The sequence below is a fragment of the Dromaius novaehollandiae genome, chromosome 1, assembly GCF_036370855.1.
Source record: "Dromaius novaehollandiae isolate bDroNov1 chromosome 1, bDroNov1.hap1, whole genome shotgun sequence".
NCBI lineage: Eukaryota > Metazoa > Chordata > Aves > Casuariiformes > Dromaiidae > Dromaius > Dromaius novaehollandiae.
This window is the reverse complement of record NC_088098.1, coordinates 65,669,072-65,696,948: the sequence shown is the minus strand read 5'-3', so window position 1 is coordinate 65,696,948 and position 27,877 is coordinate 65,669,072. Positions and strand designations below refer to the sequence as shown.

The 27,877-nt window shown below is 42.7% G+C and overlaps 1 protein-coding gene across 1 annotated transcript; it reads right to left on the bottom strand.

Annotated features, from left to right (window-relative positions):
• Positions 1-1,554: 1,554 nt before the first annotated feature.
• Positions 1,555-26,733, bottom strand: IL17RA (interleukin 17 receptor A). Its single transcript, XM_026116994.2, has 13 exons — positions 26,487-26,733; positions 17,334-17,358; positions 14,221-14,367; positions 12,817-12,941; positions 11,593-11,719; positions 9,573-9,620; positions 9,325-9,482; positions 7,863-7,940; positions 7,338-7,413; positions 7,240-7,254; positions 6,232-6,333; positions 5,145-5,186; positions 1,555-4,510 (listed from the first exon to the last, which is right to left on the bottom strand). Exons 1-13 carry the CDS (start codon positions 26,619-26,621, stop codon positions 3,000-3,002), a joined length of 2,589 nt encoding a protein of 862 aa, XP_025972779.2. The 5' UTR covers positions 26,622-26,733; the 3' UTR covers positions 1,555-2,999.
• Positions 26,734-27,877: the final 1,144 nt, after the last annotated feature.

Sequence of the window (27,877 nt, the reverse complement as noted above, 5' to 3'; positions counted from 1 at the left end):
TAATAGTAAAGTTCAAATTTGTCCTTTAGTCTGAAAATTGCCCTGGACAGATGACGCTTCAAAATAACATTTCTGCTGTATAAAATTCCCTCGTAGAAAAGTTCATGGAGTGATTCCATGGTTTCTGGTACTAGGTTGTAAGTAAACATTAGTAAATGTGCTACTTTGAGAGTTTAAAGCTCTCTTGCCAGTTGACTGTACAGAAGCCCTCTTGCAACTAGCAGGGCAACTCTGCCGCCACTTAAATTACTTACTACAGAGAGACATTTAGAGCTCTTTAATTTCCTGTTTATAAGCCTGCTCCACCTTTTGAATTCCCTTCTCTTTGGTAACTGAACTCACTTCCTTCTGCAGCTCTCTGCCCCGTGACAGATCTGTCTGTAGAAACCATAGCGGTACCATTATGGTGCCACCAACCCCTCGCACCCAGGGCACCTTTCACACTTCCATACGTTCTGCCCAGCATTAAATTACCAGCCCAGGTCAGTAATACCTTGCTAAACCAAGCTGTGCCACATTAAGACATTTGCCCCTTAGAGTCCTGTTATTAGCCTTGTAACAGAACTCGGCTATTTCACATTTTATTGCTCTCTCCTAAGAAACTGTTTGCTAGCCTGACAAAAGGATGACAACTCCCAGGAGGAGAAACTGAAATGAGAGAGATGGCCTGTGGCCAATGGACGCTTGGCATCCCTGTGGCATTAATCAGAACTTGTATTTTTTAAAAAGCAAGATTGTTAAAATAAAATTAGAAACTTGTGACTGATTTTGCTCCTTTTTTTCCTTCAAGTCTTACTGAATTATTGAATATTACATCGAGACCAACAGATGCATTAAAGTTATCTGTCCTTCCTCACGTTGGATTGCTAGTGTCCAGATATTCCTCAACCTTAAACTTGTTCTAGTGAAAGTAAATTCTGAAACCTGTAACATTAAGGGAATTTTTTTGAGAAGGGCAAAAATGCAAAAGGAAGTTTAGATGACATTCCTGAGCTTCCTGTTCAAATCATTTACAGAAATACATACCACTTGAAAAGGGCTCACAGGAAAAAAAATAATCAGATTTAAATGTTAACTGTTGTAAAATAAAAGGAATTTTATGAACTGGATCATCAAGATGACAATTATTTGCATACTCCAAGATAAACAGCTCACTGGAGAAGCATCAGAGTTACCACTTGCTTAGCTCCTGTTGTCCAGCTGGTCCTGGACAGACAGGGAGTGAAGATGGCACCTACTGTTAAGTTTGGATATAGGCAGGCACTGTCCCTTTGTCAACTGGTCTAGGCATAAGGCTGTTAGAAAAAGCAAGCTTAACAGTCTTGCTTCACTAACCAGCTCTGCACAGAAGTTAAACATTTAACTTAACACCCATTTTGAGGAAATGGGTATTTCTCACATGTGATGTCCCTCAGCAGTCTCCAAGAGCACAGCACTTTGCAGGAAGGTTACAGCATTTGCCAACTGCTTCAGTTTTATCTGTTTCACCCCAGTTTTCTAAACAAAATACTTACACAAGCGTTAGGCAGAAATTGAGAAGAAGACACAAAAGTATTTAAGTAAATATATTCTAATGTATTCTTGTATTTTGTTCCTTAAATTAAAAACAAGTTACAAACATATAAATTTATAAAATAACATAATACACCGCTGGTTAAAAAAATAAGAGTGTAGGTTATCTTCTGAAATATCAGATTTAAAAAAGTTGAAATAAAATTCTCTTAAAATTTTTTGACAAGTAAACTTAGAAGGACAGGAAGATCACAAGCTTGTCTGAGCACAAAGCAGAAAGGCACAGACGTGTTTACACCTCACAAATTGTTTCCCAGCTTGCCGGACTGCAGAAACCATGATAACAAACAGGGTGAATGCCAGCTTTGACTAGACTGGCAATGCTACAGGGGCCAACATGTGATCACTTAAGGGGAACTATTCTTTCTAGTGTGTCAAGTCCAATTTTTTAAAACATTGGAACTGGTAGTTTCCATCACTGCTCCTGGAAGATTAATCCCTCAGTTTATTACTAGCAAATATTTCACAACAGTTAGCATCTGTTCGAGCTACACTCCACCCCCTTCCCTCCCCCAGTAGCCTTTCATTTCCTTAACTGTGTGCCACTATTTACATCTGTAAGTCTTCCGGGTACTAACATGTCCAAAAGCAAACAGCATCACAGCGATGAGCTACAGAATTTGCGAAACTCCCCTGATTCAGCAACTCTGTATTCAGCCCCAGATTCTTCTTTAACTGCACAATAAAGCCATATCCCATTTTCTGTCCAGCAAACCTTCCCCCCAACCCCCCTTTCCCCCCTACTGCTGGTTTCAAGCACCAAACTCCCACAAGGAGTATGGAGAGTTAAGGAGACAAAGCAGCCTCCTAATTTAAAAGTTTATCTTGTTTACTGCTCTGGTACTCCACTGGATTTCTGAATGGCCACAGAAATCCAGATGTATCAAAGAACAAATGGCAAAATGAGAAATCGTTGAGGCAGGGAGAGCCCTAACCTAGCTGACGTTTAAGGCACACATCTTTAACACCGTATTTACAGGAAAATATTTAAAAGACACATTAAACTGGCAAAGTAAAGTTTGCTATGCTATCTAAATCTGTTCTGAATTCTGGCCTTGACTTCTGTCCAGTGTGATAAATCAAGGGTGGTTGGTGGGAAATCTGAAGGCACAGCTGCATGAACCTCAGTGATTTTTCCACAATCAGTGAAGGTCCAATGTAATACATTTCCCAGCAGAACAGAATTACTACCCGCTTTTTCATAGCAGCGACTAATATCCTTGTTGCCTCCTTCCATACAGAGGTTGCAAACAAGGACATTACTCATCTGGTGGGCAACCCTGTCTCTTGACAGTAGACAGGAAGCTCCCACCAGTAAGTTGTTTGCAATACCAGGACAAGGATGGTGTTTGAAATGCAGTTTCAGAGCTGTGCAGGGTACCACTTTCCATCCCCATATTGCAAATGGAGCATGTCCCAGATGGAGCCTAAGAGTCCTCCAAAGACTGGCTCATGTCCATCACCTCAGCTGGATACCCCCAGCCACAGCTCCGTTGAATGTCCTGGAAAAACAACTGCTGCTGGAGGCTCTTTAGGCTATTCAAGACCTCTGGAGAGAGTTCATGAAAGAGCATCTGTTTCTCTGGATCCTCCTCCTCTTCCTCCTCCTCTTCCTCCTCCACAAGGTCATCAGGAGGCAAAGGAGAACATCTAGAGATGTAGCCTTGGTCTGACTGCACTGATTGTCTTTGCTCTTTGCATTGGTCATCTAAGACCAACTGGTGTGGCCTGTCAGCTTCCTCTTGGCAGAAAGATGGCTCTGAAGGCATGACACTCTGCTGATAAAGAGAGTACATGAGTCCATTCAGCTGGTGTCTCAGTTCACCTGAGAGGTTTGCAGAACTATCATCTATTGCAGAAGCTTCACAGTCATCATGGAGGATGATGTTATTCCTCAGTGGAAAACTTGTCTCCAGAAGAGGGACTCCTTCTATGCAGTCCTCATTAGTCAGCACATGATGACCAAGTACATTTTTATCTTCCATAGGAGAGACTAGCTCCACTACCTGAACTAGAGAGGCCTCATCCATAGGAATGACCATAGTCTGAGAAGTCGCATTCCCACACAGATTCAGCTGAGGCTGCAGTTTGCAGCCTCTGCCTTCACCTTCATGCATGTGGAGGTTGATGACATAACAGCAATTAGGATCAGGCTCCCGTAGGTGCAGCTGATGTTTCACAATTCCACCCCGCTCACTGAGCAATGCATCTACCTGACTGTCTCTGTTCAGGGACTGCAGCTCCTCATCATTCTCCAGGCAGACAGTTTCAGTCTCAAACCAGTCTGGATGCTCCATCTGCCACTCCTTGAACTTTTGCACTGCCTCTTTCAACTTCCATCCACTAGGGGTATCAACGTAATTTTCAGCTGTGATTTCCTGGAATCGATGTATACGCCCTGGTTCAAACTTCTCCAGGTCCTGAATCCGAAAATAAATATCCTCAAACTTGTCCATCAGTTGGTATCTGTAAGTGACATTGAATACATCAGGAACATCCTCCTCACTACTTATCCCTTCAAAATAGCAGACTATATACATCCCAAAACAGGCTGGCTTCTTGAAATCAGGCAGGATCAAATTCAAGGCTGCAGTGAACAGGTCTCCAGTTGGCTTTTGCTGATCTTGCTTGAGACACACAGGCTCACTCCCAAGCATGGCCTGCCATTTGGCCTGGGTGCCCCGCGAACATAAGATGATGATTTTTGAAGAGAGGTCTTCCATCTCCTTCTTTTGTCGAGTAAGCCAGGGTAGTGCCCCAAGCTCCGAGATCTGATGATCTTCCAGCAGATCTAAGGCCACAGCAGTGCCACAGACAGTCATCAGAAACTCAGCAAACTTCAGCACCACATCCACGTAGAGCAGGTGATCAGCAGAGTACACAATCCACACCTTTCGAGGCTTCAAGGGTGGCAGAGGGAGGTCTGGAGATAGTACCTCTGAAAGACAAAAGAGATTCATCCCAACTACAATTCTGAAACTGTAAAATGGTGCAAGCCAGCAACAAGCAGTGTAGAATAGTAACAAATGGCTCTATTACCACTTTTAAAGCTATCTTGACAACGTAAGCAGACATCATTACAGGAATTTGATATGGGAGTCCAGACAGTGGAGCCGTGGTTTACAATACCGACTAAATGGTTCATAGAATTTCACCATGCATAGAAATAAAGCGGACTAGTTTCAACAGTCTTGCAAGTGTAGCTATGATCCCTTCTGGAGAGCTGCATTCACCCCAAAGCAATCTCCTGCTGCTATGGCTTACATGATTAGCCAGGGTTATTTTGCCAGTACAACCACAGCTGTGCCAACAAAACAGAAACAACACAACAAACAAATAAAACTTTACAAAGTAGTTATCTCCCATCTGCCAAAGGATGGCACTCCAACTTGTATATTCTCTGTTCAATGTTACCAGTTATTAAAAAGTTCCTTTCAGCTAACCAGGAAGATCTTGAGGCTATGTTATTTTGGTTTTGAGGAGCAGAGTCTCTGATAGCCCCTCCTGAACAACTCTTCCAGAATGCGTTACATACAGGAGAGTACCTGACAACACACAGGCAGGTCTCTTACCAGTTTGCAAGTCACTGTGGTTGCTTTTCCCTTGCTGGCGTCCTGGAAGAGAGAAAGTCGCTGTCAACTCTAACAAGCAAAACAATCCCTTTAAAACAACAACTCCTTCCAAAGATTAGATTTGAAAGTCTGATTGAGAGGCAAAACAGGAAGGAAGAAGCCTAATAAAAACGTATTAAATGAAAACAGCCTCTTGCACAGCCAGTTTTGCTATGTGCTTTGCTTTGTTTTTCCTTGCAGAGAAGGGCTACACTCAAAACTGATTTTTTCCATCTCTCCCAAATCTGGATGGCCTCTGAAAAATGAGGACAGAACCCCCGCACCTTCTCCTACCTCTCCTTTAGAAGCAGCAGCTTTTTTAAAGACAGCTTTTTCTTAAAAGGCTTTTCTAAAGCAGCAGCTAAAGTGTCTCCAGGTACATCTTACAGGTGATTTTTATGTTGAGAAGTCCTTTGAAAAGATTTTGATTACTCCTCTCAGTTAAAAGCCCTCAGCAAGTTGTACAGTCTCCCTGTGATAACTGCCTCACGGTTACAGCACAAAAGACTACGAATTTGTCTTTAATTACCCAATTTTCCAAACTGCTCAGTGTCAATCCCTGTGCTCCATTTTTCTTTTTCTGTCTTCACAGGAGAACGTTATTTAAACTCAAAATAGTATAGAAGTGAGTTTTGCAGAGACACTGGGTGACAGGGGAAAGACTATGGTCTTGGAAAACAGGAAGTTTCTATCCTGCAAGGCTCTTACACAATGCAGGAGAAAAATAAATGAAGAGATACCTGCAGAAACCTGGTTTAGTAGGAATCAAAGGGCTAAACTGTGAAGTCCCCTTTCTCCATAAGCTTCTTCTGAAGCTCTGTGAAAGTGGAATGTCAGCCAGCGCAACCCATCGAGGCTTCACTTAACTAGGTGGATGGTATTAGGATGTTACACAAGTCTTGTGATATAAGCAGAAGAAAGCATTTACATAAGCATATCAGTGGCAGAACATCACAAAGGCAAGGAATAAAATAGTAAGAAAAATAAAGGAGTAGGAAAGATTAGCTGTAGAGCTCAGCCTTCTCTTTCCAGCCGGTATGAGTCTTACCTGCTCGTTTTTTGGTCATACAAATGACAGCTGCTATGACTGATCCCACCAGTAACACACAGATCCCAGTGATACACCAGTATAACCATATAATCATATCACCTATGGTATAAAAAGAGCACTCAGACATGGCTTTCAAGAGCTAAAGAGTTTCACCCAGGAACAGAAACCTCTTGAGCAGCCAAAGACAAGGTAGAAGGACCATGGTTCTGCCCAAAGCTATGAGAAGAGCACAGTGACAGCCCAGTACTTCCCCCCACCACCCCTTGCCAGCAATGCCACAGTCACATTTTAAAACAAAGTCCTGCTTTCATGGTGATGCTCTGCACTATAAGCTTGCTCCAAAGAGCTGTACACGAAACGCAATGAAACCACAGACCAATAGCTTTCATCTGTGAACAGCATGCATCCCATATCCTGCTTGTTCACGTACTCTATCTTCTTAAAGAATTTAGGGTGAAGTATTATTTCAATCCACGGGGGGGGGGTGGGTGGGTGGGTGGGTGTGTGCGTGCGTGTGTGCTTTAATCTTGGACAAAACTAGCTTTTCACAGGTGTTGTTGCAGCCAAGAAAAAATGTTAACTCATTATGCAGGTGATTTATCCTGACATTCATGAAGATGAATATATGCAAGCTATTCTCTCCCAAAGCTTTTTTTTAACTATGCAAATTTTTTGAACACTGAACAGAGTGACAAAAAGTATTTTAAATTAAGACTCCTCTTGTCAAAATAGTGTTTCTTAAAGAATTTCATGCAAGTGAAGTACCTCTAAAAACAAATAACAATAATTAAAAAGATCATCCCGTCAGGTTCATATTGTATACAAATACTTGCCTTTTTAAAGCACAGTGAAGTAAATCTAACAGAATTCATGTTCTGAACTCAGCAGTGCTACAAGGGGATATTTCCTGACCATCAGGTCATTCCCAGTAAAGATCACTTGTTATTCTATATGACAGGAAAAGAGCAGCAAGGGAAGTTTCAGTGTATTGGAAGGACTTCTTACCTGATGTGTCTGCACCTGCAAAAGACAGAGCTGCATTAAAATTTCAGCTCTCATCTGTAAAACAGCAAGAATATAATTTAGAGAAGAGAGGGTCTCACTTGGAGTCGATGAACATGGGATGAAAGCAGAATGTCTCAGACAGTCTGTGCCACAGTTCACAAAGAACGGCTGAATCTGTAGTTGAAATAAATCCAGAAAACAGAAGCTATTCTTAACAGCAATTCTGTTCCGTACTTTACTCTCCCTCTGCCTCTTCATTCTCTAAAGCTCAGCACAGGGCACAGAATTCCCATTTCCCTTCAAAAACCAAGAAGATTAATCAATAATTTTCACACTATTCACTGTACATTAATAAGGCAGCAGGTTCTTGAGGCTGCATACCTGTTAATCCTTTTCCTGTATCACTCAGGCTTGGCTACCCTATAGTAGAATGAAGGGTCACTGTCTATAGAGGATACCTTTACGCGAGAAATTATTCTTTCAGGCATAACCATTATTTCCCTGATAGGGGTAATTGGGGATTAGCCAGTCTCAGAACAAAACACTGCAAGAATACTATATTCAGAAGAAGTTGTTCATTGTCTTGTTGGTGAATGATGGACATAGGAACAATGAGACTGTACCTGAATTTTGTAGCTGCAACAAGCTCTTATGTTCTTCTCTATTTTGACTGTAACATTTACTTGCTGCTGCAGTCCATCCTGCAGAAATCAGAAGCAACAATTATAAGGGAAGGAAGAAGAAAACAACAGAGTGAAAGCCATAAGAAAGAAAAGGAGTAGAAAGGAGAATATGGGAAATGCAAGTTACTAGTGTGGTACAAAGAAGCAGAAATTCCGAATTTTGTTTGGAATCAGAAGCTTATAGGATGAGACAGATAAATGTGCTGGTGACCATTACCGTGGGCATCTTGTGTGACAGAGATTGGGATGCAGTTAAAACAGCAGGTTAAGGTTGCATGGGTAGCAGGAAAAATAAATAATTAAGGATGTCTTTTGTGTAACTTCAAAAGCATTAACTTGAACTTAGTTTCTTAACAATGTTAATGTCTTAAGGTATTTAATGTTCACACTTTAATTAACAATTCACAGCTTCTGGTTTGTTTGAATTTAAAAAGATGACTTAACACTGCTGTCAGTGACACCACAACAGACAAATAAATTGTTCTTGTTATCCATAGCATGCAACCAGTATCTTATCAGTGTCAATACATTCTTACAACAATAAGCAGAGGCATATTCTGAAATGAGGTATAGTCACCTCTGCCAGGGATACATGCACACAGCTGTACGTGCTGTGCCGGTAATAATTTCAAGGCACATCAGTGGGGGAGTCTGAAGGATGTTAAGTGTGGAAGGAATGGAAAGATTAAGCAAGGTGAATTCCAGTTTACCTTCCCTCACTCAAGGCAGGATAGTGACTAGTATCAAAAATTCAGTATTCCTCCTCCCTCAGATTCCTGAAGGGGGCAGTTTATTATGTCAGAAGACAACAGTCTGCATCTACTTTGAGCTTCTCAACAACACAGGTCTAAGACCTACAGGAATTGATTCTCAGTTTAACTGGAACACCTCTTGCAAAAGCACTCTTGATTTCAAAAAACCAGCCAAACATAACATTTGATAAATCACTTCAACGATTTATTGTACTCACTGTTAAAACTTCTCACCTCAATTTTGGTTGATTTATTTAGCTTTGTCTCCCAGGCACTGGCTTGATAAAGGAAATAAAGCCCAGATTGTCCAATGTCAAATTTTTATCTCCTCTACAGGTGCTTACAGACTGCCCCATAACCATCTCATTGTTCACAAAAATAATACTGAATTAGCATTAATAATGCATTAGAACACTAATACATTAGAAAAGGTATCTTTGAGAACATCCTTTTGATCTTTTATCTACCAAATTCCTAAAGGAAAGTTCTGTCTTCCAAAGGCCAAATAAAAATCTGAAAATAATTCCTTGGAAATCACTGTTCAAGTACATTTGCTAGTTCTCCTAACATCATCTATCTGCTTGTTTTGTGACTATTAAAGAAATATTTGTCTAAATTATCACAGCAGAAATTACTTGGAAGGTAATTACCTCAGTGAAATCATGCGTGACCATTTTACATTTCTTCTCATTCAGGAAACTGGCCACATGGATTTGATATCGGGCAGACTCCGTCCATGGGTTAAAGCTCACGAGCACAGTCACATCATCTAGACTTCTACCTTGGATCCTGGGCTCCCACAGGCTGCCTGGAAGAAGTGCAGATATTCAAGTTACTCAGCTGTCAAAATATTTCAACAGGGCACCAATGACTGGTAACTCAAACAGACAACTTTTACCTGTCTTTATACAGGGAACAGTTCTTTTCATCAGAGAGTCCTTGCAGTCTGCAGGAAAGAGAGACCATCAGTTGACAGGTCAGAAATACTGCACTTCCATTCAAGAAAAACACCCCTTTTATCAGAAACCAGACACCTAACTTGGAGCCCTCCTTGAGGACTAGAGACCTTTGTTTCAATGCAGTAGCAAAATTCTGCACGAGAATAATATTGCCATTTCCAAGGTAGAAACTATCGCTTCCACTGATTTTACGTTTTTAAGGATGAAGGTAATTAACGAAAAAAGACTAAAACCGTACAATGTTTCTAATATTGTCAAGTACTAACACTTAATCCTTGCTGGCAGAAGACTTGTGCAGAGAAGGTTATATGATAATACATTCTCAAGGGAAGGGAGTTAGAATTTTATACTGATATCCGGACCTGGAGAGAGCCACAACCATAGATTCCTCCAAAAGTGTTCTGTCCCAGGAAAACTAGCAGGCTGAAATCTTTCTTGATCCTAAAAATGCTCTTCCATATTTACAATTCTCTTAGCTTAATTTACCAGATTGGCTCTGCTTTTTGGGGGTCTTTTTCACACTCAAATCCAAACTTACACATTTAGTTGTGTGGGATTTACAAGTCTCAGTCTAAAATATTTCTCCTCCAGGGTCTGGAGGCAACAAAATAAGAGAAAAAACTCCCTACCATTGCTTGCTTAAACGGATGCAAAAAATACTACTGATCTTAAATTTCTAGCTTTGTCGAGTTCGTGCCCCTGTAATTCACAGGTAAACTCTCATCAGCAAAGCTCCCTGCAACTGCTGACCTTGACACAATGCATTAGGTTCCAGAAGAACAGAGGACGATCAAAGCTAAAAAGTGCTCCACATAACCAGTGCTAAAAATCAAGTGTCTGCTCTCCTTTTCCAGCTGCATACTGACTGACCCACTGCATACTTCGTAGTTTTGTAATTACAGAGTTGTGCTCCCAAATCTAAGCAAGGTAAGAAGAAAGTGATGGACCAGTTTAAGCTGTGTATTGAATGCCAAATGTTTACAAATTGGTCAGTACAGTCAGAGAGTATTGCAGATGCTCAGCACATTCAGGGAAAAAAAAACAAAAGAAAGCCAGGTTCTTTTAGTTAGAGGAATATTTTCATATGCACAAGAAAGGCTCAGACACATAGCTCTATCAAGGTTCTTGTTAAACTTAGCCTAACCATGCCTTTTAAATCAATCCTTAGGTGCCTAAAATTTTATATGAGAAGCTAAATCTGATTTGGAAGTTTTGGTCTGTACTTCCAAGCTTCCACAAGCACATGGACAACTTCCAAAGATTTCAAATTAAACAAAAGCAGCACTTATAGCCTGTAGAGAACATGAACGATTAGTCTAGAGCCCTGTTCAACTAGATGGAATATCTTTTTATCTGCTCCACTGATGAATGTTTCAGCAACAAAATTCAGCATATGTAATTTATCCTCTTCAAACAGCCTCTCAGAGGGGCATCTATATTAGTCTCCAAATTTCATTATGAATTTCTGTTTAACCACAGCTGCAGCAGAATTTCTAATGAGCAATGTCTCAGAGTTCAGGGGCCCAAGCCAAATACTGTGTCCAGCTTTCTAGAGAGCATATAAACATTTTTATAGCTGTGTTTTCCATCTAGGAAGTCACTAGTCACCCAGAATGAAAGTGTCTGGCCTCCAGTCTGTTGTTCTTCCACACGCACCTTCTTCCAAGCAGAGATTTATGTGTTATTTTTCAGTGAGAGGATCCCAGAAACAAGGATGGTGACTTTTAACACAAATGATATATGCACTTTGGGGATAAACTACAGCAGCACTGTAAAAAAGACTAGCAACGTGACTTTTCTAAACAGCTATATTCAGAAAGGACAAGAGTTTTATAATACTGTCATCCCATTGCCAAACTTGATCCCAGTTCATGTACCTGGCCCTGGAGAAAAACCTAATCCACAAACTATCAAACAAAATCCCAAGCTCAAGGCCTAATGAAATAGAGCACCTCTTACCAGGCATCGTGTAAGGCATGGACTTGCAGTTGTAGTCTCCATCTGTACCCAGTTTGGGCAGGTGGTAGACCGTCACTTGGTAAGTCTGGCCAGGTTCCACCTCAAAGCGGTCAAAACTGAAGTTCCACTGAAACAAAACATTCGGAAGGAGACTTAAAATCAGATACTGTAGTTGTGCTATCAAGGTACTGAAATTAACAGTTGACTTGGTTTTGTCCCATTGGGTTCCTCCATCCTATATTGCCTTTTTTTGAAGCTTGACTGTTAAAAAAGGAGACCCAAATGCCTTAAATAAACCAGTCCCCTGGTCTTGCTTTCCTATCTCAAATTCTCATGTTTGGACTGAGAGGAGTAAGTACAGTTACTTCTTGGGATTTCTGAGCTGATACAACAATCTCATGCCAAACTCAACTGTGTGGACAGTTTCCACTAAATTACATTCTGAACTGAAAGAAGATTAGATTAGAATATGCAGTTCTGAGACTAGAATTTTAGTCCTGTACGAATCTTGTAGTGCCATGCAAGTGCTAGGCATTTATAATTGCAACTATACATGTATAGTTCTGTACCTGGCCATTCCATATTTTTTTCTTCTATACTGCTTTTCATATATCAGCAATGCTGTGGAAATGCTGAGGAAGGCACAGGGTCAAGGGGGTAAATTAACTTCTGTCCATTTGGCGAGCAAATGAATGAAATCCAACTTCCTATTGTTTCCTATAAACGGAGCTGTGGATGCTCAGCATTTTTCCGATGAGTCTCCTAATCTGTGAGCATAAGGTGGAAAGACAAACCCCCAGGTCTGTGCTTCTATCTAGAGCAGGACAATTGGAAGCACAATGAAAGACTGAGTTAAAGACAAAGTGTCACAGTCGTCAAGTAGAAAGCAAAAACTGCTACAACTGTTCATTTTAAGAACATCTAGAACAATGACATGTGCTAGGCACTGAACTGAGAGCAACAAAACATCAGAAGGCATTTATAACCTGAAGGATAGTAAAAGTGAAAGAGAAACCAAGATAGGTAAGGAGCTTGCACGCAGTTACACGAAAGTGTAAAATAAACTGGAAATTACACCTGGCCTCAAGTGCAGTACCTGCATCGCTACACCAGCTCTTTCGCCTAACCAGTCTGTGCTTTTTATCAACAAACTTGCTATATGACAGGGGAAGCTGAAACAAACCCATGGACTAGAAAAGGTAGTTTGGAGCCCTTTGCACTCACCCGGCCTCCATCTGGACGGACCTGAAGTGGCAAGTTGTTCTGAAAATCAAACTGAGCGCAGATTTGTTGATTGCTGTTCACCTGCATCACTGCCAGCTCTGCCCCCCGGAGATACTGGATGCTAGCTGCAGGCACAGGGACAGAGAGGTTTTTCTTTTCCTGCCAGCTCTGCGTGTACAGGTCACAACCCCCATAGAGCCTACCACTGAGCCTAGTCTTGTCACAGTCTCGCTGCTTTGAAGTCCTGCGGATGCTGACACAAACATGTCTAGCCAAGAAAAACTGAGTGTGCAGGGCTGACAAACACCACATCCAGGTTGTAGTTTGTACTGCGCAGCAAGTGCTCCCTCCGTGCAAATGAAGGGGCAGAGTGGAACATAACTTCATTCTTCCAGGTGTTCTGGCAGTCCACAGCTTGTGAGTGTTGTGTTCAGCCCTGCCTCTCAGGGCTGCTTTATGCAATTCTGGCACCAGAACAAATATGCTTTTATTCTGGCATAAACAATCCCAACGAGCACATTAATACCCATGACTACCAGATGACTACGTTATCTGAACCACACCTGCTTCTACATTAACACAGCTGTACTGAGGTGATAATGCTATACAGACCAGCCCTCAGACACAGACCCTGCAGAGCCAGAAGGAGAATGCATTTCATTCTGCTTCAAATCAGTGCAAAACTGTGGACAAGGGTATGCAAGGGGAACATCATAAATGCATGAAAAATCAAAGATGTTTGGAGAGTGGAAAAAAAAACTTACTGGTACTTGTTAAGTACCTTGTTCACTTACTGGTACTTGCTAAGCTTCCAGCAATGAGACAACTGTTTCTTTATCAAGATACATGTGCATAAAGGAAATCTAAGTCACGAGGACTAGAGTATCCTCAATGGGAAGAGCTTGTGCTAGGTTAAGGATGACAGCACATAAGCAACTATTTGTTTTCTCTCAAATAAATTCCTATTTGCTCTGTTCACAGAAGAAATTCCCCTGTGTAAGACAGCCACAGTCACTACTCTGACAGAGCAACTCTTGAGAAGGTACTGCTTGCAGCAGGAACCTCCTTTCGCCCCTCACTACTGCAGCAAAGGTGTGTGCCACTGTTGCATTCCCTTTTTATCTGTTTTTCACATTTTATGTCTCTTTCCATACTAATGAAAGCATTTTAAACTCTGTTGGAAGGCCCAGCAAGCCCAGAGCCCTGATTCAGGCAGCAAGAAACCATCTTCCAAAATAAACAACAAACCTAAAACAAAATGAAGCAGCCAAATGCCAAAATCTCTAGGCTCTGCTTCCATGAGTAGATCAGCAAAAGACTTAGAGTACTAATTTTCATCTCTGTCCTTACTAGATCACACCTAATTCCTCTGCTCCATGTTCATGTTAAACAGCCACCACTTACCATCAGTAGCCACTTTCCATTCTATCCGAAGCACAGGGAACAATTTTCCATCCATCTGATGGAAAACATCAGAAGAGACATGAAGACTACTTGGAGCAGAAGGCGTCCACATTGAAACTCGCAGCCAACTTGTCTCCATGCAGGTACCTATCCAGCAAATGAAAGCTGCTATTTAGGAGCAGGGCAGAAAAAACTCTTCTCTTGACACAATTTGGATTTCAATAGTGTTTTTTGGTTCTGACAACAAATTACCACTAGTCCTAAGCTTATCTTGCTTCCATCTCTTCTGATATTCTGACATGCACAGCAATTTAATAAATGTGCATGCTGCCTTTTATTTGATGGCACAAGAGCAGCTTAATTGAAATTACGGTCTGCGCTTTGTCCTGGAGTACTTAGAAGGCAAAACTTGGTGACAGTTAAGACTGCTTCACAGTTAATAAACGCAGTTTTCAACATGCAGAGACTCAGACATGAACTGGGAAACCAAGTACTCTAAATGGTCTTTAATACCCTGAATTCATGCACTCTAGTAATACGTATTTCCTCTTTTCCTTCAAATCCATGAAATGAATTATTATTGCAATCTAGTCTGGTTAACAAGTCAAGTTCACTCAACATTTCCTGCAGCAAGTCCATACCTTGTTGTGGAACCAGATCTATGTTAGAAGACTAATACTAATTTTGAGCCTTCCAATGATAAAAAGGTCTATCAGATACACAAGCAAAGAATCCAAGTAGTTAAGCAAGTTGTTCCAACAGTTAATCACTTTAAGAAGTGCCTTATTTCTAATCTGAATATACGTCTCACATCAGCATACAGCTCTTACTAAACCTTTCCTAAACTAATAAGCCCTCTGGATAGAAAAATAATTAATGCCAGTCAACATGGTGTTATGGAAAACAGGTCCTGTAATCTCATCAGGGGGAAAAAATAAAATAAAAAAAAAATCAGGTATGCCAGGCTTTATGGACAGGCATAATCTTCTTAAGACTTACGTGAGACATTTGACTTACCAGAACAAATTAAAAACAGCTCCACTGAATATCAATGAAGCACAAATATAGGAAGAACTGTCTGACAAATCTGAAGGTCAAGTTGCCAGTGGGAAACCATGAGCTTGAATGTCTTTAACAGCTCAGTTGGGGGGGGGGGGGGTAAGCATAGGCCTGATGCTGTGCATTTTTAAAAGCATGTATCAAAAAAATCATATCAAATACCTGAGTCACTTCATATACTGCAGCCACTCAGACAAAACTTTTTGACATACTATATAATGTACATATAAGTACAAGTTGTCTAGGTCACGTATACCCAATGGGAATTTATAAACTGAGTAACAGTACTTCTGAAAACCCAGTAGAAAAACTACTGAACACGAGCTCCTTGTGTCATGCAATCTATGACTCATATGATCAGGCTAGCATGATCACTGCATATGTCAAAAAAGAAATAAAAACAGAACAGGTAAAATGGCAGGTAGAATAGAGGCTTTGGAGACATAGCTATGATATTTTTCAGCTTTTTCTTGTGTCCACATTAAAATACTGTAACACTGAAATGAAAAACAACGAATGAATTTGTAGTTTGACCCCCACCCTCCCCCCAAACAAAGATAAAACATGTAGTTTCACTTTCAGCTTAAGCCACACTGCTAATGAAAGGTTGCATTTTCCACTTAGTCCCTTGCAAGAGTTCAGCAACCATGGGGCTGAGAGATGAACTTCTTCAGAAACTGATCCAGCAAACAAAATTTCACCATTTCTTTGGTGGGCTACTCAGTCAGATCAGCCACTGGCATTGCCTGGAGGGAGCAGGGGCCAGGCCCAGCCAGCTGCTGGCCAGGACAAAGCGGGGAGCTGCACTTCCCAGCAGCAGTTTGCTGCTACAGTGCTGGACCAGCTCCCCCATCAGAGTGCACTTCCAGGCTTTTTTGCTGGGTCAGTGATGGGAACTCTCAACTGGGAGTGCTGGCACCATCCCTTCTGACGTCAGCATATTTTTAGGCTTCGGAAAAAGTTAGACCATCTTCAGATGCTCATTTTATCAAAAAAAAAAATCTCTAGAGGAGCCTAGAAAAATAACATATTCCAGGGCAGAGTGTACCAGGCACGAACAAGCCTTTCCCCCTGAGGAGAAAAACATAGCTAGAACCAAAAGGTGGAATTTAAGCCAAATAAATAAGACAGTGCATTAACCAACAGCAGAGCTGCAGCTGGGCTTAGCTGTGCTGTCAAGTTGCATTCTAATAGCTAGCTGGCAATGCAAATTCCATCCCTTCCTCTGCCCCCCCCCCCCTTTTGCCAAAAAAGTTTAAAATCTGGTTATTTTCAGCACAGTCAGCTCCCTGGTCTGGCTCGCTAAGCATGGCTGCATAAATACTTGCGCCTGCACAGTACAGGGTGGGCACAGAAGCAGAAATGAGCCTGCTTCAAACAACCACTGGAATAAAATACCACGGAGTTCTGCAGGTCTATTCAGGTATCTCCCATATACCAAATGAACAACTGCTTGTTAGTAGTATTTTAATACTACTGATAATTCTACTGAAGTGTATCAGATCTGTGCCATGGATAAAATTTGACTCCTACACCCAATTTATCCAATAACACCTATGTTCAGTAGGGCTTATGATAATTTTAGTTTCCTCTTCCAATTCATTGTACTTTATGCCTGATAATTTATATTCATTGCTCTCAACAGCAGCACCACCCCCTTCCTGCTCCTTTCTTTTTTATTCTAGTTTACACATTAATCTGTCCATCACCAAGTACTACTATAGATGGTGAGCTTTTAATAAAACCAACATCTACAGACAAACTTGTCTTTCCTAAAAAATTGACTGAGCTTTTAACAGAAGATAAACAATTTGGGTTGTGTTTCACCCTCCCCTCCGACCATGAACTCTATCCTGAAAAAGAGACTTAACGTCACGCTCCTCTTTTGGCTAGAACCGATTATGGATCAAATAGAAAACTCCTACAGCTAGGTGCAATAGCAACGCTTCACTTCACACCTCTCTGATTTTAGTGGAAAAAAGTTGCTGCATGAAGACACTTAAAAAACAAAAAGGTCTGATGAGAACACCACAAAGAAGAAAAAAATGACTTACTGTTTCTTACGAGGCAGTTTAAATCCTGTGGGGGGGAAAAGAAACAAGAACGTTACTCACAAAATAGAAACTGGCTTGACATTAATTTGCTTCTATGCGGTGGCAGGAGAAGGGCAGATACCAAACAGTTCGGTGAAGAGCAGCACAGACAGGCTGGAAGAATCAATCACCAGAAAAGAACACAAAGTTTAAGCGGAAAAGCAAAGGACACCGGTGTGAAACCTCTGCACACCTGAAGTGTGCATTTAAGTGACAGTAGAAGCAGCAATAATAGAATGAAATCAAAAAGAGGGAAAAATGCAAGATGACGATAGTAGAAACCTTTCAAAACCCGAGACTGTTAAAACCAAAACCAATGTTACATTAAATACTTTGCTTGACGTAGACGGGTGTGATTTTAAACAGGGCTGCTTTAAGCTACTGCTACCCAGCCCTGATTATGGTGGTGATGCTTGTGACGCCCAAGCCCAGCCGACTGGAAGCACACAGACTGGAAGACTGCAGCCCGGTTTGCCACTAAAGTACTGGATTATGCATTGCCTAACAAAGAGCATTTCCCTCATCTTACGTTTGGGACCAAAAAACACTGTGTGAAGATGCTCAAAAAAACTTAACTCGGACAAATGACGGGCAACACACAGCAACAAATGCTCCTTTCCTCAACACAAAGGCTGTGAAAGTTATGGCTGGTCTTTTCCCCGATGTCACGTAAGAACCAGGGAAAGGAAAAAAGACAAACTCTTTAGTAAACACCAGGCCTACACAGAGGATGCGATGTTTTTACTTTCAAGAGATAAAGATATGCTTTAGAGTTGATCCGTGACAGAAAAAATTAGAATTAGACTCTTGCCTATTAAGGATGCCCTGAATATCAAGAAACAAGGAGAGGTTATATGGGCTCTGCTTGGTTTTCCCCATGTATGTTTTGTTTATTCTGGAAGACTCCATGGTCACTAGAGAAAAGTGGCATGTAAACTTACTTGGTTAGTGTGACACAAAATCCTAGTGATGCTAAAGCGTGAAGTTCTCACTGACTTGGCAAATCAAGATAAAGGCTAGGGTCCCTCCCACTCTTTTCCTATGCCTTGACATAGCAAGGTGGCATGCTGTAGCCGCAACATAATTAACTCCTGCAGACACAAGGCAGTGGTGTTTTTAGCCTCTGTGTAACTTGTTACAGGCAACTGGAGGTGTACGTGGGGCTTGGGGCTGAAGTAAAAGCTATCTAGGGTTGCGTTTACTGGGATTTTCATAGGGATGGCGCTTGATAAAGCCAGCTTTCAGTACCTTTTCTGTAGTGAACTCATATTCCAGCCCAACAAGGAAGGCTAAAATTTCATAGCCATTAAGCTGACATTAGACAGCACCGCTGCCAGAGACACAACCCTATGCTTCCCTTCATTTACACCCCAGCTTTGTACCTTCCCTGTGCTGGCACAAGCATTCAGGTGGCTACGTGGGCATCTTGATCCAGGCTAAAACCAACTGAAGGGGAGGTCAGCTGTGAATCAGATCTTTCCCCATTCTGGCTTGCCACACAGCTGCTCATGCAAGGAAGGCCATGAACAAGCCACCACACCTGGGGAGGACGGGGGACGCTATGCTTCGACGGCCATGATGGCTTCTGTCTGCTTATCACACACACAGGACTACATCCTAGCTTCAGACAAGTCCTAGTGAAGGCAAAACATCACGACAATTAATAAACTTTGCAGTATTTGAAGGAAATGCAGAAGAAAAGTGATGGGTGAATTCAGGTATCACACGAACTATGATGAGCAACTGGTTATTTTAAACCTGAGTTGAGTTCCACCGACTAAAATACCCTGAGGGGGGAGAAAAAAAAAAAAAGCTTAAGACATTAATAGTCACATTTCAATTTACCTATGTGTGTTCTCACAAACCTTCAGCTAAAGCAGGCAGATTTGACATTTAGCTCCTCATGCTCATAGAAAAAAAAATGAAAAACTGGAAATCTCTTCCAGGCCTTTGTTACAAAAGTCAATGTGATCAACAAGTATAAATCTAGTTTTCAGGTGTCCTTTATAGGTAAGCACATCCCCACACTGATAAGCAGTAATACAAAAGTACCTCAGCTACAGTTATGTTAAAAAGATTCAATGCAACACTTAAATTGTATAACATGGATCAACTTTATTATAATTCAGGAAACACTATTTCATTTCAGTGAATTCAAAGGTAGGAATCTGCCTAATCAGCCACCCTGACTTTTTGAACATACACAAGTCTATACAACACTTTGCCTGAAAACTAAACCTCGATGAAGAACTATTTTCCTACTAGCTACCTAGCAATGGGCCTCTTCATTTTTCAGTTAAAAATTTAAGTGAAATCATCTTTAGAGTGCTACATTAGGATTTAGGCAACATCCCACAGTTGGCACAAATATTCCAATTACTTTTCACTATTAAAGCTTCCCTTATAAATGAGGGGGGAAGGGGGATAAGTAGCAACATATTTAACCTTTCCTTGCTGCTACCCCATTCTGTCCCCTTCCTCCTCCTCCCTGACCCCAAGTATTAGCAGCTCCTGGGCAGAAACCCTCTGTCTGCTCCTCCCCATCTTCACTCTGGTTTTCCTTGTAGTTTCCAACTTGCTGGTGGACCCCAGCCTCCTCCCCAGGCTGCAGTACTAACAACTCTGGAAACATCCAGTGTTTTACTAGATGGAAGTCTCAAGACAAATGCCATCAAAAATGCTCTGCACAGGGCACAGGAGCTGTAGCATAACCAAGAGCAAATTGAATCTATGCACTTAAATGTCAACTAGTAAAAACATGCAAGAGGTACTTTTCATTATGTTTCGTGCACTCAAAAGGTCAAAACAGTCACAATTAAGGAATCAACTTAATCAATTTGAATATCAAATACCAAGTTAGTCTGTGAATTACACTCTCACAATTATATTGCACCAATTTAAATTACTGCAGACAAACAGGCAGGCAAATCCTCCACAGAGTATTTGATTTCATCAATATTAAGAAAAAATGCTTTATAAATACAAACAAAGGAAATGTTACAATTTTGTGCCTCCAAAAATCACTTTTTTTGCACTGGAACATTCATATGTAGCATCTGCAACCTAAATCTTTTGACAATGGAAAAAAATCCTAGAATACAACAACTGAATGCTGATTAAATCAAAGCCAAACTAGCTAAGCTACATTCACTGAAAGAGAAAAAAATATAAATTGTAGCTACCAGTATGGAAAAGCAGATCAACCGATGAAAAAAATTTACTCCTAACATTTCAAATGCTTAGTCAGACTATTTCTGGGGGGGAGGGGGGAGGAGGAGGGGGGGGAGCATTTAACCTGACAGTGCCCCTTGCATCAACAGGCAACAAAACCAATGGGCTACTAACCATGTTTTTTCCCCCCTAGCTTAACGACTGCCATTAAAACCTACCACTTAATACTAAAGTCATTTTGTCCTTGTGCTGTTTCAGTTATCAGTAATTATTGTAACTTGCACCATAATAAAGCCCTTGTATAAATTATAATAGATTATTTGCCTAAACCGCAGTAACATCTGCTTTCATATGAGTGTTAGTGCTTCTGTTTATTAGCAGATGGTTAACCAAGGAAGAGTTGCAATTTCCGTTTTTTTTGTTTTGTTACAGATATGAAGATTGATCCAGCACAGCAGGCAAACAGATTCACTCTTTCACCCAGGTCTGTTGTCCCAGGTGAAATGTTCGCAATGATGTTCTCAGCAGCAATGAGACTGCCCCTTATCTGGCATTCATTAAAAAGGCAACAGCTGGACCAGGCGCCATTGGTTTGTTGACAAAGGTTTTGGACTAACTGAAATTCGACATTCAGGATTTCACTTAACCTTCCGCACTGGATTTCTACTGGGACAGCCAACTATAGTTATTCCAGTAGGTCACCATGCCCCCAGCCCCACTTAAGGTTTTCAGGGGGCTACATTCATAGGGTTTTTCCTGCCCCACGTCAGCCTCTTCATCTGTTGTGCAAGTGGCATCTGTTTACCTCTAGCTGACTACATGAAAGCATGTTAAGCTGCCACCAGTTGGTGGTTTACCACAAGAACGAGAAGGATCCTCCCTCCACGTGGCAGCCTGCACCCCTTCAACTGTTGGCCCGCTCCCTCGCCCATCCCCATGGTGTCACAGGGATGGCTTAGCAGCCCCAAGCGCCTAGAAGAAGAGTTCCTATGGCCAAGAAGGCCTCTCTGTTGGCACAGGAAAATGAAGATAGCAGCAGGAGAAAACTAAGTCACAATCCAGGCAGGGATATAAGAACCCTGAGGGATCCCTCGAAAGCAGTCGCCAGGAAAACTCTCCTCTCCTTTTAGGATAGTAAGCTGTAGCCCAGCTGATTTGGACTGGCTGCAACTGAGGATGCACTTTTTTGCCAGAAAGCGCAACTCCAGAGAACGACGGCCAAAAAACAGGAAGCAATTAAGAAAATGCAAGTCAGTTCTGCAGTAAAATAAGTCAGCCCTAAAGTCTGAGTCAAACTAAGCTGCAAAAAATTTCTGATGTAAAAAAAGAGAAACCACAACAAAAAAACCCCACAGCAATTCATTTTTTTCTACTCAAGCAGATCTATTTCCAGGATGCCTTACAAATTCAAGCTTACAGTTAAGAATTGCCATCACATTATAATGTGACGGTGCTGTTATGAGTTCTCTGCATTTATGAACTGGATGCAAAAGTCACCTAAGAAATCCAGTGGCATCAAGTAGTTGATTAAATCCTACCTTGGACATGCTAGGTAAGAAAGTTCCACCTTCTCTTACACATGGATATGTCACCTCTAATTGGGAAAAAGCTCTTACTACGATGCCCTCTCTACGCCTAGTCTAGTATTTCATAAACTCTAATACTCTCTCCCCCTGCCAAGTCTCAGTTCTTGTCGGAAGCTGGACTAGTGCTTAATTCGATAGATTTCCTGTGCTGTTGGGGGCTCGGCATCTACTTCCCAATTTGCCCTGCTGCACCTTCAGCCCCAGGAGGAACTGCTGCTGCTGCTGCCGCCCGTGGGTTTCCCTTCTGTAGGTCCAGGCAAGTCCAGTCCCCCCCGATGCACTGAGCTCACTCATAAGCTACAGGAACAATGCTGTGGTCAGCAGAAATACTTAACCTAATTTCCCTGTTTGAGCAAGGAGGTTAGGTGATATGATAGAAATAAAATTACACAGATGATTCTTTCCACTCCTCCACATAAAGCTAGGAACACATAAGTAGCATTTACAGGACTGAGAGGTGTGTACCGGGCAGGATACTACAGACGAGCAAGCAAATAGGAGGAGAGGGGACAAAAATGAACAGCTCTACATAAAAGCCAAAGATAGAGCCCACAGGCAGGCAATAGGCTGTGCACATTATTACAGAAGAACTGGCTTAAACAGATACGTTTTCTTCTCACCATTTCCCCATCACCTATCAGGGCCCCCAAACAAAGCTGCAGAGATAGGAGGCATAAAAATGAAAATAAGATTGCGAAGTGATGCATGAAACAATGATCAGTAGACCAGGACAGGCACAGTCAACTCTTCATATTTGTCACATGCTCACGGAGAGCTAAAAATACTTTCACTTCCCTCCCCAGCTTCATTCTTGCTTTTGATATCAAAGAAGAAGAGACCACATACAACGTGAACCATATGAATCTGAAAAATGGAACTGATTAAAAGCACTGTGTCACTACAATCCAAGCATTAAGTTAACAGAAGGCCAAGACTTCCCAGCAGGATGCTGTGATAACTGGCAAGAAACTGCATTGAGCTGGGAAGGTATCCAACTTTCCTTTAAAAAAAATGGCTGCTGCTGAATGAGAAGGGCTCCAACCTCCCAAAATTTGCCTCTCACCTATGAGCTATTCCATATGCTTCCCAAAGCTTGACTAATCTAAAATTTACCGTAATTTTCCTTTCCTGATTCCTCACTTCTCAGAAGTGGAGATTGCTAGGACATTAACATGTTACAAGAATAACTACTGAAAGATGTTTAACACCAGGAAGAAACAACTATCTTCCACAAAATGTTTGTGATATTTTTAATTTAGCTGGTCAACAGCAAAGGCAAGTTAACATCTTTGTAGAGAAGACACAGGACAAGTCTCTTGTGTACCACCCCCACTCACCTTCACAAAAGGAGTTGCATGAACTTCCTCTCCAGAGGTTTTTAGTGCTTTTACAGCAACTATATACACCTATCCAACAGTATAAAGATAGCGGGGTTATAAACACTGTATTCCTCCAGGACACAAGGCATGCTGCGTTGTAAAACAGTTGCAGCCCCATGACTGAACATGACGATTAAACACTTCACTGTGAACAACCAGATGGGTATTTAACCTGTGGGATATTTCTTTTCCCCTCATACACACTATAAGGGCAGAACCCAACCTCCCCACAGATGACATATTCAATAGTTACTAGAAAGAACTAGATTTGCAACCGTGTTATTCCAGCCTTACAGCAGAGTTGCTTTGATGAAATGGTGGTGAGTAAGCTCAATTAAGTACATTTGTTGTCATTTCAGTAAGATGAGCTCTTGCTCACAAGACTTTAATTTTTTAAATTATTACAGGTGTCTGCTGATGCGACACTTTTCCCCCTCCGCTCTGTCTCCAAAACAGCCTCTGCCAGATGCAAGTTTTGCTGAAAAGCCACTGTTACTTGCCCTGACCTCCTCTAAAGTTCAGTAAAAGAAGTGAGTGCGGTGGGCTAGAAAAAGGAAGTGTGTCTCACCAACCTGGCTCAGCAACAGCTTCCCTTTCAAACCACACTGCAGTCACCAATTGGCAGGATTACTGAATCGCCCTCCGAAAACACAGCAACCAACAGAAACGGAAGGGGAAGCCGTTTTCAGTTGTCATAATTTTGGTTGATGCTAGTTTTCCTGTGTGTGTCAACAGCTTCATAATTGCATCTAAAGAAGCTGCTACAGGTTTGTTTAGGCCAACTGATTTTTCATAAATTGGTCTGCATTTTAGAAAATGGCTTATTGGAAGAGCAACCAAAATAGGAGGCTTACACATCTGCTGATCTGTGAGCACACCCAGCGCGCAGGGCAACATGCCTCCTCAGCGAAGGCCAGTAATGTACTGGCAACACTTTCACCGAAAAATTGTGGTTCACTTTCCCTAAAAAAGGATGTGTAACCAGGAAGACAGAGTCAGTCAAAGCCCAAGCATCCAAGGACTCACAGAAACTCCATGATGCACTATTCTCAAACTTTACGTGACTAAGAGTTTGGACACACATGGCTATGTCAAACACCTAAGCAATGCTGCAGTCTCCTCTTTCCCTTTTCCTAAGGTTTTGCATTTTGTAATTCTCCAATGTCCAAGCTATACCAAAATTGCAGAAGTGACTGTTTTCTTGGGGCATTTTTAAATACCCCAAACAAAGTCAGCACAGGAGAGGCCATGGAAACATGCATAAATTCATGGTCAAGTATTAGGACAGGAGGCAGAATATACGATGAATAGGAAATGTGTAAGGAAAAGATTATAGAGGGACAAGAATATCACAGTCTGGGAGAGGGCTGGGTCTCTTGCAAGGACAGAAAGAAGGGACTGGGATCACAGGACACGTTCACCAGCTCAGCATTCAGCATATCAGAAGTTTAAACTAGTCAGGACAGGAAAATACTTCTTTAGGTCACTACACCAGGGTAACTGCACTGAACGCTTCACCCAGTGATGCATATAGGAGACACTCTGAAACGGGAGGTGTGCCATGGAACAGCTGGGATTTATGTTTTCTCTTAAAGGTCACATTTTCTTCCTGTAGCTGGCCACACATATCCCGATTTAATACAGAGGCGGAAATTTTCTTTAGAAGAGCTAGAAACATGAAGTTGAAAAGAAGGTGCAACACGCTACAAGAAGCAAATCACTTATTTACCTACATACTCACTTATAAATCTACCACCCCAAAGGAAACTTTTTGCTTCACATACGAGTAACCACATCCAAGTAACGGCCTTGTCTAGACTACTGGTGGTGCATCATGACATACAAGACTTTCCAGCTTGGAAGAGAACTGCCTATTATCCTGTGATTATGCATGCACTACTATTATTAACAAAAAAGAACCCACCCCACGTATTTTTTTTTACATGCATCTTAGACACTTTCTCCCCAAATCAAAGCTGTCTAGGAGTTCATACTTCAGGCCAGCAAAAATCAGTTCATATTGGTTAGTTCACTTCTTACATATACCCCATCTGCAGTTCTCTTATTTGACGTCCTCTCCGCCTGGTTGCACTGGGGGGGAAAGGGAGCTAAAAATCAGCCTTTGCAAATCTGCAGAAACACAGATCATTTGTTTAACTACTCCTTCAGCAGAGATCCACAGTTTTCACCCCCAGTTCCCTTAACTGTAAGGAATAGGTTAAAACGTTTAGAACATTAGGCAACCCCAGCTACTAGCAAAGACTCACATCCTGCCCAGTCACTCCAGGCAGTTGGAGCAAATCTCGGCCCCGGCCCCTCGCAGATGTTAGCGACCGGCGCTTCCTGGCAGGGATCACATGACCGGGCCAATTCTGTGGTATTTACAATTTTGGCTTTAACACGAAAGTAACGCAGCTGCTTTGTTACATGCGATTGCTTTGCTGCACACAGACCACAACAACCACAGCCCCAAACTGTAGAGAAGAAAAAAAGAAAACAGGAGAAAAGGAGTGCCGGTCCTTAACTGAGCAACGCGGCATGACACAGGGATACGGTCAGCCGCAGGACCGCAGCTGGCGGGGCCACAGGGAACAACGAGGGCGCCCACCGGGGACCCGCCACCCGCCGCCGGGGACAGGCTCTTTCGGGGGCACCGACACCTTCCCCGCCGCGGACCTTCCCCTGCGCCCAGGAAACGGCGCCGAAAACCCCCGCGGCGAAACGCGAGCCGGGGGGGGCCGCGGCGGCGCCGCCGCCGCCAACCGAGGGGCGCTCCGGCCCTGCCCCCTGGCCCCCCGCGGCGGCGCCGCCAACGGTCGTTGGCGACCGCTGGCGCCGCGGGAAGGCCGTCGCCCCCGCGCAGCCCCGGCCCTGCCGCCCGGCGCCGCCCGGCTGCGGAGGCCCGGCCCCAGCCCCCGTGCTGGCCCCGGCCCCGCCGCCGAGCGGCCGTGCTCCTGCCCCGGCCCCGCCGCGCTTACCGGCTGGGAGCAGGTGAAGGGCGGCGCGGCGCCGAGCAGCAGCCGCAGCGCCGCGTCCGCCGGCGGGACGGGGAGGACGAGAAGGAGCAGGAGCCGCAGGGGCAGCGGCAGCCGCCGCAACCCCGCACCCGCCATGGCCGTGGCGCCGCCGCCGCCGCCAACACCTCGGGGCTTCCGGGCTCCGACCTGGGCGCGGAGCTGGGCCGCCCTCACCTGAGGAGGGGCCGCCAGCGAGGGGGTGGGGCCTGGAGGGCTCGGGGGCGGGGCGGAGCAGGCAGCGGCAGCTTCCTCTGCCTGAGCTGGAGTCTGCAGGCGAGGTCTCGCCAGAGAAAGTTTCGTGGGCAGTTACAGGGCTAGGAAGCCGGGCCTTGTTTTATCCGGGGATTTGTCCTTGCTTTCACAAGGAAACAAAAGCAATGTCAGAGCTCTTCATGCTTATCGTCCCCTGGCGTATACCTCTAGCTTCAGATAAATACTGTGAGCATTAATAATGAGCACTGATAGAGGGCTGTGAATACCCAACAAGAAGGTATTACATCTGCATACAGCAATTTTTATTTCTCTGTCATGGGGATGTTCTAAATGTATCTAAATCACGGGAGTCTGCGCAAGCCTTTCATTTGTTTCTGGTGCTCACAGGATTTCAACTGTCTCATGGGTTTCACTTTGAGTTTCACACCTGAAACCTCAAACTGTAACATCCGCAACTGACTTTCACCTTGTTTTGCATCAAAACTGTGGCCTCCATATGGCCTTCACACAAAACCATAGCTCAGCCCAGGGGAGCTCAACCGTGGCTCCAGCTCAGCGAATGTCTCAGCAAAGCTGAAGTGTTTGCTGGACTTCTGCTGAGAGCTGAGAGCGTGGTGGTTTCCTATGTTTTTGCGGTGAAAAATGTCTAACTGAAGGCCAGTCTGAGTCTGCCAATGAAGAGGTTTCTGGTAATCGTACCGTCATTCCAACCCCTTATGCCAACGACAACTATGGCTTTGAATCATCTCCTGGATTTTACTGTATGGCGACACCACTAGTTAATAGTAGTGAATGTAGCAAAACCTGCGGTGCAACATCTGTGAACAAGTCAGGGAATATATATTTTCATACATATATATATATATACACACACACATAATTGAAGAAAAAACATTCTTTTTTCTTTAGGGAAGATTTTGCTCAATCTTACAGAAATACGCCTGGTCTAAGTACACTGTGATTTATAGTGCGAAGATGGGAAATACAGTGTTCAACTGGCATCACAGCGTAATTGTGTGATAACCATGCTGTTAGAACGATTTTGTCTAATCAGAAAGTAAATGTGTGATATGCTAGTTATTATCGTTCCATTAGCTGCATGGCTTATGTATATATTAATTACACTGTAATTAGGCTGC